Source organism: Aquarana catesbeiana, linkage group LG10 (assembly GCF_042186555.1).
Source record: "Aquarana catesbeiana isolate 2022-GZ linkage group LG10, ASM4218655v1, whole genome shotgun sequence".
NCBI classification, from domain to species: domain Eukaryota; kingdom Metazoa; phylum Chordata; class Amphibia; order Anura; family Ranidae; genus Aquarana; species Aquarana catesbeiana.
Genome location: NC_133333.1, coordinates 77588239 through 77600763, shown reverse-complemented (window position 1 = coordinate 77600763; position 12525 = coordinate 77588239). Strand labels below are relative to the sequence as shown.

The following is a 12525-nucleotide window of genomic DNA, read 5'->3' as shown; positions in this document are numbered from 1 at the left end:
TGTACAACAGTAGATCTAGCTCTCCCATCTTGTCCCCCAGACTCCTGGCATTGGTGAACATACCACATAGTTTAGACCGGTCGCATACTATCTCCTTATTGGGTGCTCTGGGGTTGCAAATAGGACTTGTTACTATACTTACCTCAGGTTTCGGTGCTTTAGTCAACCTATCACCCTCTGGAATATGTTCCGCGCTGACTATCTCTACCTCTGGAGTTTAAAAGCCCCTCTGACTTTTTGGCCATCTTCACTCCCAGTGGAACTACTACTTTTTTTTTTTAATCATAGATTCCAAATGCTAAAAACAATAAAACACATCCAGCCGACAAACATTTCTCATCTAGTGCCCAAATTTCCAAAGTTAAAACAAAATATATGGGAGAATATATAGAGAAGACAAAGTGGCGAGCTTTTGCTTGCAAATGGTATGGCCTGGAATGGTATGACAGAGAGATATCTGGAATATGCAGTTCAGTTTTTGCCACCAGTTCACAAAAAGAATACTGGGGAACTGGAGAAAGTGGGCAACCAAACTGATAAAAGGCATTAAAGAGCTCAGCAATGAGGAAAGATTTGAGGAACAGAATTTATTCTCTCTTGAGGAGGAGATTAAAGGATGAGTTCATTTTTGGGAACATGTTACATAGTTCCCAGTGGTGCCACCTGCTGAACTCCCCCCCCCCCCCCCCCCCACCTGTGGCAGCAGTACGGGGAGGTTCCCCGTACTAGCTGTCAGCTTTTGAAAGCAGCACGGCCATTCGGGGCTCCGCCCATGTGGCTGTGTCATTCATTCACAGAGCTCTGTGTATGAATGAAATACAAGTCCCAACAGCCTTAGCGATTGTCGGCTTGTAGTTCCTAATGAACTACCACGGCACTGTAGAGTGCCGTGGTAGTTCATTGAGTCTTCTTGTCAGCGAGTATCGGCTTATCCGTACGGGATGTATGGGTAAGCAGATACACTGACAGTGTGCAAGGCATCAGCGAGTCGCTGATTGCTTGTGCAATGCTTTACATGCTCCTAATACAAAAAATAATAAATGCACATTTCATTTTTTTACCTGCAAAAAGATGTGCATTTATTATTTTTTGTACAAAGGTGAATTTATCCTTTAAGGGGGGATATGCTCAACATGTATAAATAGGTAAGTGGTCCATATAGTGAACTTCGTGTTGAGTTATTCACTTTAAGGTCATCACAGAGGACAAGGGAGCACTCTTTATGTCTGGAAGAAAAAAGATTTAATCTCCAAATATATAAAAGTTTCTTCACAGTTAGAGCGGTCGAAATGTGGAATAGACTCCCTCAAGAGCTGGTTCTGTCCAGCTCTTGCTTTAAAAAGGCCTGGATTCTTTCCTGAATGTACTGTATATAATCTAACTGGATATTAACATTTTATAGGTAAAGTTGATCCAAGGAATATCCGCTTGCCTCTTGGGGGATCAGGAAGGATTTTTTCCCCTGCTGGAGCAAATTGAATCATGCTCTGCTGGGTTTATTTTGCCTTCCTCTGGATCAGCTGTGGGTATAGTAATGTGTATAAAAGATTGTATAATTTATTTATTTTTAATTTTTTTCCCTTTTATTGGTGAACTAGGTGGACTTGTGTCTTTTTTCAACCAGACTATGTAACTATGATATAACAGCGCTATTAAGCGGTGTTTTGGGATAATGATGTTGAACAGGTTTGGATAAAAAAGATAACCAGTAGCACCTAAAAAGCCAATTACATTAGAGTTGTGTTAAAAAAAACAAACATTTTGGTTATCCTAGTCCAGATTTTACTCCAATTTTAAGGGGAAAAGGGGATTATTAGCTATCGGTAATACGGGTAGCAAAAAGGGACATTAATTTACTAGAATAACAGACCTAGGAAGCATCTGGGGTTAAGAGAGGGTAGCTGAGCTGAGCAGTACATGGAAGCCAGAGAAAGGCAGTGATCTCAATATAGGCACAGTTGGGGAGTTCCAATAAGTCCCACAAGGGAAGTACGTTCAAGTGAAAGAAAATGTGAGCAAATGTAAGCTGCTGAAGTGAGAGAAAGGGTAACATTCAGAGCTGTGGATTTGGTTGAAATATTTTGAGGCCGGCGGCAGGAGGCGGAGCCTAGCAGAGCAGACATGCATTGTTAGAGCTCCACACCGCTGAGGAGAGAAGAGAAGGACAAAGCAGAGCCTGCAGGCTCAAAAGGTATCCATTTGAACCTTTTTGCCCCAGGGAACAAACTGTGAAAGTTTGGGCAGGAAATATGGTACTGGGAGGAAACCGTGGCAGAAATAAAAATCACCTCACAAAGAGCTCACAGGCACTCACTGCAGCTGAAGCAGCTCCAGTCACCTCACAAGATACAGCATCAGGGCGCTCTCACAGACAGAAAATGTCACAGCAAGACTCTCCATTTGAGTCAGATACAGAACAAATCCTCTCACAAACTTCTCCACAAGCCTCCTCAGTATCCCCAGTAATATTATTACAATTTGAAAAGATGCTTCATAAGGCTTTAAAACAAACCTCAGACCAAATAACAAAAAGCCTAACCAAAGAAATAAGAGAGCTGGGAAACCGCACCGCAGCCTTAGAAATAAAAATGGATGAAATTGAAATTACAACCCAAGAAAATATAACAGAATTGGAACAATTAAAAAAAGAGAATTTAATACTTCAAACTAAACTCGAAGATTACGAAAATAGAGCCAGACGTTCAAACTTGCGCATAAGGGGAATACCTGAAACTGTGACAGACCTGCAATCTACTATTACTGCTCTATTACAAGAACTAAAGCCAGATATCCCTATTGAACGTTTAGAACTGGACAGAGTACACAGAGCCCTCACAGCCAAAAAGAAAGATGGACCCCCACGTGATATAATCACAAAATTTCATTATTACAGAACGAAAGAACAAATACTAATTGCTGCAAGAGAAAAAAAGGAACTTAATTTTCAAGGACACAATTATCAAATTTTTGCTGACCTATCCCAACTTACTATTACTAAAAGACAATCCATGAAACCCCAACTAATGGAACTGCAACGCCACAACATTATGTATCAATGGGGCTTCCCCTTTTCAGTCAGATTTAACTACCAAGGTACAATTTACAGAAGCAGATCAGCAGATGAACTACAACAAACCCTTTTAAAATTAAATCTGACAGAACCCACAAGCAGCAACACTCCCACACGCAGAAGAATGGCATCATCTTCACCTTCAGGCAGCACCCAGAAAATTTCAGAACAAAATGGGAATCATCATTCTCACAAAAGAGGCCGTTATGCCACATCATCCATGGACCAAGAAGATTCAATGGACTGACATCCTAATTCCTGATATCTCTTCATTTATTATACTAAGAGATGGTTCTCTATAAAAAACCTATATTTATAACTGAATGTAACTGCATTCTGATAGTCACACACTGTGTGGGATCATGTTACATTCCAGTTATATTTCTTATTACTTCTGATTCATATAGCCTTAGAATATATAAGTGAAATAAGGAAATTCTTGTTCAGTTATATATTATCAGGTAATAACAATAGATTTATTACTTTTTAGGACAAATATGTTCAATAATCCAGAAGTAATGGAAGCTTTTTCTTTCTTTTCTTAAAACAAATATATTATTACCTAACTAGTTCCTAGAATTATGTTTTTGTTTATTCTAATCTGAAGCAATACAACCTCAATTTTATGAGTTAACATGTCTAAACAGTTACATATGAATAAAATATGTAATTGTTTACTCTAAAAGGGTTAAAATCCCAAAATAATTCAAACTATCTTCATCAATAGCAAAGTTATTAACAGTGCCTTTCTAACTGAATTATTTAGCCTAGGGCAAGACTAACCATATACAACCACCCTGGAATAAATAATTTCAACAAAAACTATATTCTGCACTCCAATTAATGAAACATCATTTTGATGTCTTTTGACATAGCACTTCTCTCCTGTAAGTGGAAGATCCGTGTACCCCCATTAGCCCTCCTCATTCTCCCAACCATATTATGTGGGAGTGTGACGAAGGCACTTATTCCCCTGAGAGAGATATTTATTCTCTTTCACGGGTAAATTGTGATTACTTGCAAAAAATAATTTATACAATGTATCATCTAATCTCATATGTTTTTTGTTTACTCTTTACTCCAGAATTCACTGGTTTCTTTTCTATCTATTCATCTCTTCAGTCCACACAGGTTGATCTGCGCAGTCAGCTCTGCATAACAAAAAGTAAGTCAAAACTATTTGATCTATTGCCATGGCACCACTGAATATACTTTCCCTGAATGTTCAGGGAATAAATGTCCCTCAAAAAAGGACCAAAGCCTTCCGTACTTTCCATAACAAGAAGGCTCACATAGTATGCCTCCAAGAAACACACTTCACCAAAGATTCTACTCCAAAATATATTTCTCCTTTTTATCAACAAATTTACACAGCTTCTGCCTGTACCAAGCAAAGGGGAACTCTAATTGCATTTCACCGATCCACACCATTCACCTTATCATCAGAAATTAAAGACCCAGAAGGTAGATACCTGATACTCATGGGTTATATAATGGATAAATCACGGTGATTTCCTACTACGCTCCTAACAAACAACCTACACCATTCCTCTCACATATATTACAAGTGATTAATACACACAAAATAGGAACAGTGATAATGTGTGGGGATTCGAACCAGGTCCTCCTCCCATTTCTAGATAAATCACCTTTTACACCATCCAAAATAACCTCTAGATTACCTTTTTCTCAACTTCTTTCCAAATACAATCTGGTAGATTCATGGAGAGAAAGTAACCCAATGAAAAAGAAATTCACTTATTTCTCGCACCCTCATCAAACCTTCACCAGAATAGATCATATTTTTCTAACAATAGGAATGATACCAGAAATTATTGCATCAGATATAATTCCGATTCCGTGGTCTGACCATAATGCAGTATACACTACTATAGCCTCAGCCATACCAAAAGCGCATGACCCAACGTGGTACTTACCGGACATAATGCTCAAACACCCACTACATCTGATGGCCATTGAACAAGCTTTAAAGGAATACATATCAATTAATAACACAACAGACATTTCCCCAATAACACTGTGGGAAGCTCATAAGCCTGTCTTGCGTGGTACAATACAAAGACAAATGGCACTATTTAAACGGGAACGCAAAAATCTAGCAAAAAAACTAGAACTCAATTTTAATGCAGCCTACATATCATTTCAAGATAATCCATCTCAGAGTACAAAATCTCATCTGGAAAAATCTAGATTGGAATACGATCTATTTCTCACTGAGTCAGTTGATAAATCCCTCAAACGCTCCAAACACAATTTCTACATGAATACAAACAAACCAGGTACATATTTGGCTCGGGCATTAAATTCAACTAACAAATCTTTCAAACCAATATGTTTGAAATTATCAAAAAATGTTTACACTTGTAATCCAGTTAAAATAGTCCATAAATTTCACTCACATCTCACAACTTTATACAAGACAAACAATGAATTTAATCCTACAGAAGCTGAATCCTTCTTCTCAAAAATAACCTTACCTGAGTTATCTCAGAATCAAAAAAGCAGTTTGGATGAGCCTATAACTATAGATGAAGTTGCTAACGCCATAAAAGACCTAAAACTTAACAAAAGACCAGGCCCAGACGGCTACTCAGCTTTATACTATAAAACATTCTCAAAAATACTCTCTCCCATTCTCACTGAAACTTTTAACAAACTTCTAGATGGACATTCTTTTCGGCAAGAAACACTAATGGCAATTGTTTGTATGATCCCAAAACCCCTTTCTGATGATACTTCCTGTGTGAATTATCGGCCTCTCTCTCTGTTAAACCTCGATATTAAATTATTAGCAAAAATAATAGCAAAACGCCTCAATAGCATTATAGGAAAATTAATACATAGAGATCAAGTAGGCTTCATGCCAACTAGACAGGCAGGCGATAATATACGCAGGGCAGTGTTATTGGCACATATTGCTAAAAAACGGAAAATCCCTTTATGTTTTCTATCTCTCGATATTAAGAGGGCATTTGACACAGTATCCTGGCAATATATGCAATATTCATTACAAAAATGGGGTTTTGGACCCCACTTTTTAACATGGATCAAAGCATTATATAATAAACCCAAAGCCTATATAAAATATGCTGGATACAAATCTGAAGCCTTTAATATCGAAAGAGGTACTCGACAGGGTTGCCCATTATCTCCCTTATTATTTGCCCTTATACTCGAACCCATGGCCCAATACATCAGAACAAACCAAACTATAACTGGCATTGAAGTAGGAGGTATTACACACAAATTATGTATATTTACAGACGATATATTACTTTTTCTATCATCACCACAGGTCTCTGGTCCTAACTTAATACCAGCTCTTGATGGATTTGCAGCCCTATCCGGCCTTATGATTAATCCTAAGAAATGCCTAGTGCTTAATATTTCACTCACAAACATGGAATTGATCCCGGCTAGGGCTGCACTCCCATTCACATGGGCAGAAAAATCAATCCCATATCTTGGAATTCATTTAACAGCATCTCATTCTGACTTATTCTCAACCAATTATCCTCCAGTATTAAGACAGATCACAAATCTAATAAAACAATGGTCGCAACTTCCTTTATCCTGGATAGGGAAGATTAATGCAATCAAAATGACTATTCTACCCAAATTGCTTTATCTATTCAGAGTCCTCCCTATTCCAATTCCTTCCTATTTTTTAAGAATAGTACAAAAAAGAGCAACTTCGTTTATATGGGGCTCTTCTAAACCACGTATACCTATACACACACTACATCTTCCCAAAAATAAAGGAGGCCTGGGATACCCTAATTTTACTAACTACTACAGAGCAGCACATTTGGCCAGTCTGTCCAAATACCATGCAAAACAGGAAATCCCATTATGGGTATTTATAGAGGCTTCAGAAAATGACCCTCTATTAATATCAAATTTATTATGGCTTGATCCTAAAGACCGCTTTAAAATTCATAATCCCATAACTAAACACTTCTTATCTCTCTGGGATAAACTAAAAACCAAATATCAGTTACAATCTCCACACAATCCTCTCCTTTCTTTTATCAGAAATCCGGCCTTTTATCCGGCATGGATCTACCCAAATTCTTTTAAAGCTTGGACAACATCAGGCATTCAGACACTAAATGACTTCATAGCATCTAAATCATTCCTTTCATTCCCATCGCTTAGAGAAAAATATGATCTACCAAACTCTGAGATATTTAGATATCTCCAAATCAAAAATTTCTATACACCATTCCTAAAGGGGGATACACCATTATCCCAATTATCCATTTTTGAATCAATCTGTACAAAAGATCCATTTGCTAAAGGTACAATTTCATCACTTTATAATCAATTATATGGAGTAGCAAATCTTAATAGACCCTCTTATGTTCAGAGGTGGGAGGAGGACCTGGGACGAACTTTAGAAGACACGGACTGGTCTAACATATGGCTCACATCTAAGTCATCTTCACCCAACATCTTAGCACTGGAGACAAATTATAAAGTCCTAACTCGCTGGTACCTTGTACCCGCTAGAGTGGCAAAATATTCACCTAATACCTCAACTCTTTGTTTTCGAGGATGCCCAGAAATAGGCACATATTTACACATATGGTGGACGTGCCCAGTAATCCAAACCTTCTGGAAGGAAGTCTTCGTGATTGCATCTAAAATATTTAAAAAAATAATACAACCAGATCCATATTTAACTTTACTTAATCTAAAACCGGAATGGTTAACACTCTCTCAATTCAAACTTATGATCCAACTAATAACGGCTGCAAAACAAACAGTGGCCAAGGCATGGAAATCTTCTACATTGGTACTAGCAGAAACAATTCACAGAATGAATAATACAATGTCCCATGCTAAGATGGTAGCCATCGATCAAAATCAAATTTGAAAAACTTTGGCATCCTTGGATAAAACAACAGTTCCTGTCAAATTTCAATGACTCTGTCCTGTTGCCATGGTAACAGATTAAATGACTTACAGAGACACCCATTCTAAGGCTTCAAAGAGAACTAAAAAGAATAATAAACTGACGAGCGGGACAACCTTGTGGACCATACCTCTACCTTTCAACCCTTTTTCTTCCTTCTCTTTCCTTTTCTCCACCTTACGATTAAAGCTCATTATCAGAATTTATTTGACCTATATACACTCTACTTGTAAACAATATGTATAGTAGGTATAAATCATTTAATTACCTACAAAAGTAACTAAGGAAATGATATATATCTTTAATTTAGGTTTACGTGAACCCAATGTTTAATATTTGAAATTTCATGATATTTACCTATATAAACCCTACTGTAAAACAATGAGCTTACTTTATAGATCCTTGTAAACTTACTTTATGTATCTTTATGTATCTTTATAACATTGTATACTCAATAAACTTCTTTTGACAAGGAAATATTTTGAGGCCAGAGAACTGGGCAAATTGGTCGAGAGCACAGCAAAGGTTGGGGAGAGATATGTGGGGATTAGTAAGAGTCAGGAGGGCATCATCTGTGAAAAGGTTGATTTTGTATTTATATCCTGCATTAGTGACCCGGAGACATCCCAAATTTCCCTGATGGCAATCGCCAAAGGTTCAAGCCCAAGATGATAAAGAAAAAAAAAAAAGAAAAGAAAGAAAGCGGGCAGCCTTCCTCATGCCCCAGTGTATTTAAAAGAGACAAGAGTAATGCCATACATATTGCACCATGGCAGAAAGGTTCAAATACAAGGCAGTGACCCCACAAAAAACAGATCCCCCGAAACCCCATTTATAGTGAATATCTTTCAAGTAAACCTATAATAGTCAAATGCTTTGAAGATGTTGAGGGAACAAAAAGGGTGAAAGGAACCTTGCGTTGCAGCAGATGACTAGGGTGGACTACTTTCCTAACTTCAATTCTAGCCTGGTGCCCATGGAAAAACTCTACCTTATCCCTATGTATGAGAGTCTGTAAATGTCTTGAGTACTTCTTATGTCCACTGAGATTGGGAAAAGTGAAGTTTTGAAAATGGTTTTCCTATTTCCTGGAATAAGTTCATGGTTATAGTGGGTAGTGAGGAAGACTGCAAAGACAAACTATTTTGGATGGACCAGAGGCGAGGTTGTCAATGTAAGTGTGGTTGGGGAAAGGGGTTTTGCAGTAGACTTAAGTCTGCCAACTTAGAGGCTGGTTTGTTGGCACAAGAGTAATATCTAGGCTTAGACCAGCGTAAAATGTTTTAGCCTTCACTGTAGATAAGTGATCTAGTAATCAAGAAGGAATCAGCTGGGATTTCCATACACTCTCTGCAGGGGGCTGATAGGTTATGTAATTCTTTTATTCTGCTTTTGTGCAATTGACTTGGCAAGTAGCTATTTGAATCAGATGATTTCATAAGGTTGCCTTTTGGGCATCACATAGAATGACTGGGAAAGAGGAGTGTAAGTTTTACAGAGAAAACATTCTGTATATGGGTTTGAATTTGAAGGGAAGTATCCTGAGTGGTAATTAAGGAATTCTATGATCACAGGTTTTATCAGCTTTGAAATAGCAATACAAACAATAGTGATTATATACAATCCAATATACAGTAAGTTTAAAAAAAAAAAAAAACTACTTTCGTGTTGTAAGTGCTGCCTGTCTGCTGGCCATCCCTTTCCACGATTTTCTGCCTGCTTTTCAGCTTAGTGCCTTGCTGTCTGCAAGCAGTAATTCCTGTACTGACTTCGCCTCCTGAAAGTCCTCCTCACAGCACCTCTGTAGTTCAGAAGACAGGCTCTATGAAATGTGTGACACAACAGTGCCTACTCACATGGTATAGTGAATACGCATCACAGAATTTCAGGAAGTAAATGTGCAGGGATCTTCACTAAGTACGTTTACAAACTTTGACAAGATAATTTAGATTTTATTTTAAGGGGGTAGAAATAACTGAAATGCAATGTGAAAATTAATATATAATTGTACATTTTGACTATAAATATGCTTTAAAGATTTGTTCAGTCACCATTTGAAGACAGGTGTACCATGTGGTGATAGTCTATACTTTAGTTGGGGGGGTGTTGTAGTCCAACTATTGTGTGGTATAGATATCAATTTTGGAGATGAGGGGTAATTTTTGGAATGGTAAGAAGATATGGTTGATCCTACAGAAAATTTGATGGGGGTTGGAGATGTATGTAAAGTCTTTGGTCCAGGGATGGAACTCTCATAAAGTGTCCATAAGGTAAAGAGATTAGAGAACTGTCTTCAGGTGGGAGTTCTGGGAGGTATTGTGGGTGGGGGCGGATACCAGGGAGTCTTGACAATCTAGCATATAGTCCAAGGTCAGGTTCGACTCTCCCATTTCTATCAAAGCTCCCTGTTTATGTTGAGAAATTACTCTCATAATGTGGGAACCTGGTTTGGAATCTGACTGGTGCATCATATAGTTTACCCTGAAGGAGGGGGTGTCTGCCAATAGGGTTATCTATCTCCAGGGGGCATCTTAAACTTTGTTTTAAGAGCTAGCCATATGAAAGATAGGGTAGAGCTTTCTAAGAAATGTTGGGCAGAAAGCGGAAGGAAACCTGGATCCTGAAGATTTACAATATTCATTTAGTGTGTTTTAAAGTAATGGAAAGCTTTAGATCTCCAATTAGAGTTAAAGCCCTCAATGGTTTGGGGAAAAAATAGTTAGGAGGTGTGGGATCATGGCTGTCAACACTAGATGGGCCACCATGAGACATATAGCATCCTCATGTGCCCTGGCAATGTAAGGGTCGTAAAGGCCCGGGGTCTTGTGGAAAAGGGTCAAGTCTCCTTTTCTTTTAGCCAACACCAGGTTAGTGATGAAATGGGAGAAGACATAAACAGATTTAAAACATTTACTAGAATCGCAAATTTAAGAAACAATACTCACAAATTTCTCGCCCTCTCGAGCTGGACTATGGGGGGTAATCCGTGGGGTTGAGTGTCCACTACTGGGTGGGGAGGGGCTGGCCAGAGTAGAAGTGGTGACAGAAGTTGGAATAGAACTAGCTGAGCGGTAACGTCCCAGAGATCCATCAAGAGTGCCACTAGTAACCCTGCTTTCTATCTCCTCTGCGCGCAACTCAGTAGTCTCCTTCTCTTCCTGTATAAGCCTGGCAAAAGAGACAATGTAAAAAAAAAAAAATAATACCATTACTATTTATGTGTTTAGCGCTGACACATTTTGTTGTACTTCACAATCATAAGAAAAAATACAAAATAAATAAAAAAAGGATTAACATAATGGTAAGAGATCTCCATCTAAACTTTATATCATCCAGGTCTAACATCTCCTAACAAGGTTCTCTGAAATAACACAATTGACAGCAGGTGCTGTTAAATGGGGGATACAACTATAAAGGTAATAAATGAGGTAAACAAGTAGTGGAGAAAGCAAAATGTATTGGCTGCTATGGGGCTGCCAATAACTATGAGGCATCTAGGTCAAATAGATGTTTTAAGACTATAACTACCCTTTAAATGTGTCTCCTCACAGGACACAGGCTCCTGCTGCTGTCAATCAAATCCTGCAAGGAGGGAGTGGGGATGGGGCCAAGCCACGCTATGTGTGCCTATGGTTGCACACAGCCTGCTATTGGAGCAAGCCCTCAGGTATACCACTGTATCAAGCGGCTTCCTATGGGGGCAAACAGAGAAAAGAAGTTGCCGAGGGCACCAGCAGGGGACCGCAAAAGAGGAGGTTCGGGACAACTCTGTGCAATACCATTGAACGAAGCAGCTAAGTAAAAAATGTTTATTTAAAGCGGGGCTCCACCCAAATTTTGAACAATATCTGTATGTATTCTCTTCCTTGCCTAGATGCTGACATGCCGTTTAAAAAAATTTAAATCGCTGTAATTACCTTTTATTTTTCTATTCTTCTTTGCACTTCCTGGTTCTCCTCCCGTGGGAGTAGGCGTGTTTCTAGCCTCTCCCAGACTCCTGGGAGCTAGTCTCAGGCTTCCCAGGATGCCACTGAGCATGTGCATGTTAAGTACATGATTTTCATACACTGATAATGTAAAAAATGTTTAAATAACATTTATAGATACATATGAAAGTGGATCAGAACTCAAAGGGTAAAGGACTATGTTATAGGGAGCATATAAAAATGTTTAAGCGTTTGTTAACCCAAAAAAAAAATGGATCCTGCTCCTTTAAAGCATGTTATATGACATAGTGCTTGTCCTGTGTCATTTGGTCCCCTGTAACACATAAAAAACCTGGCTGATCCTGACAGTTTTTCCCCACCCCTCTATAAATTGACCACACTGTATCATGGCTGCTGAGAACAGACACTGTGGTCAGTTTACGTACCTTTGTCATCAGCAGCCTGCTATCTGCTCTCCTCTCTGCTCCTGTGTCCTCCTCCACCCCTCCTCTCTCTGTCTGTGTGTGAGCCGCCCCCCCCCCCCCCAATGCTGCTCTCATAACACTAACCTGTATACACCATCAGCACTG

General features: G+C 38.7%; 1 protein-coding gene across 8 annotated transcripts in view; it reads right to left on the bottom strand.

The window, feature by feature from the left end:
• PPFIA3 (PTPRF interacting protein alpha 3) overlaps positions 1-12525 on the bottom strand; it is a 715578-nt gene that overhangs the window by 160263 nt on the left and 542790 nt on the right. For all 8 annotated transcript variants that reach the window (XM_073602297.1, XM_073602301.1, XM_073602303.1 and 5 more), the window contains one exon: positions 10955-11177. In XM_073602297.1, the coding sequence (XP_073458398.1) occupies positions 10955-11177 (223 nt within the window). The remainder of the gene's footprint in view (positions 1-10954; positions 11178-12525) is intronic.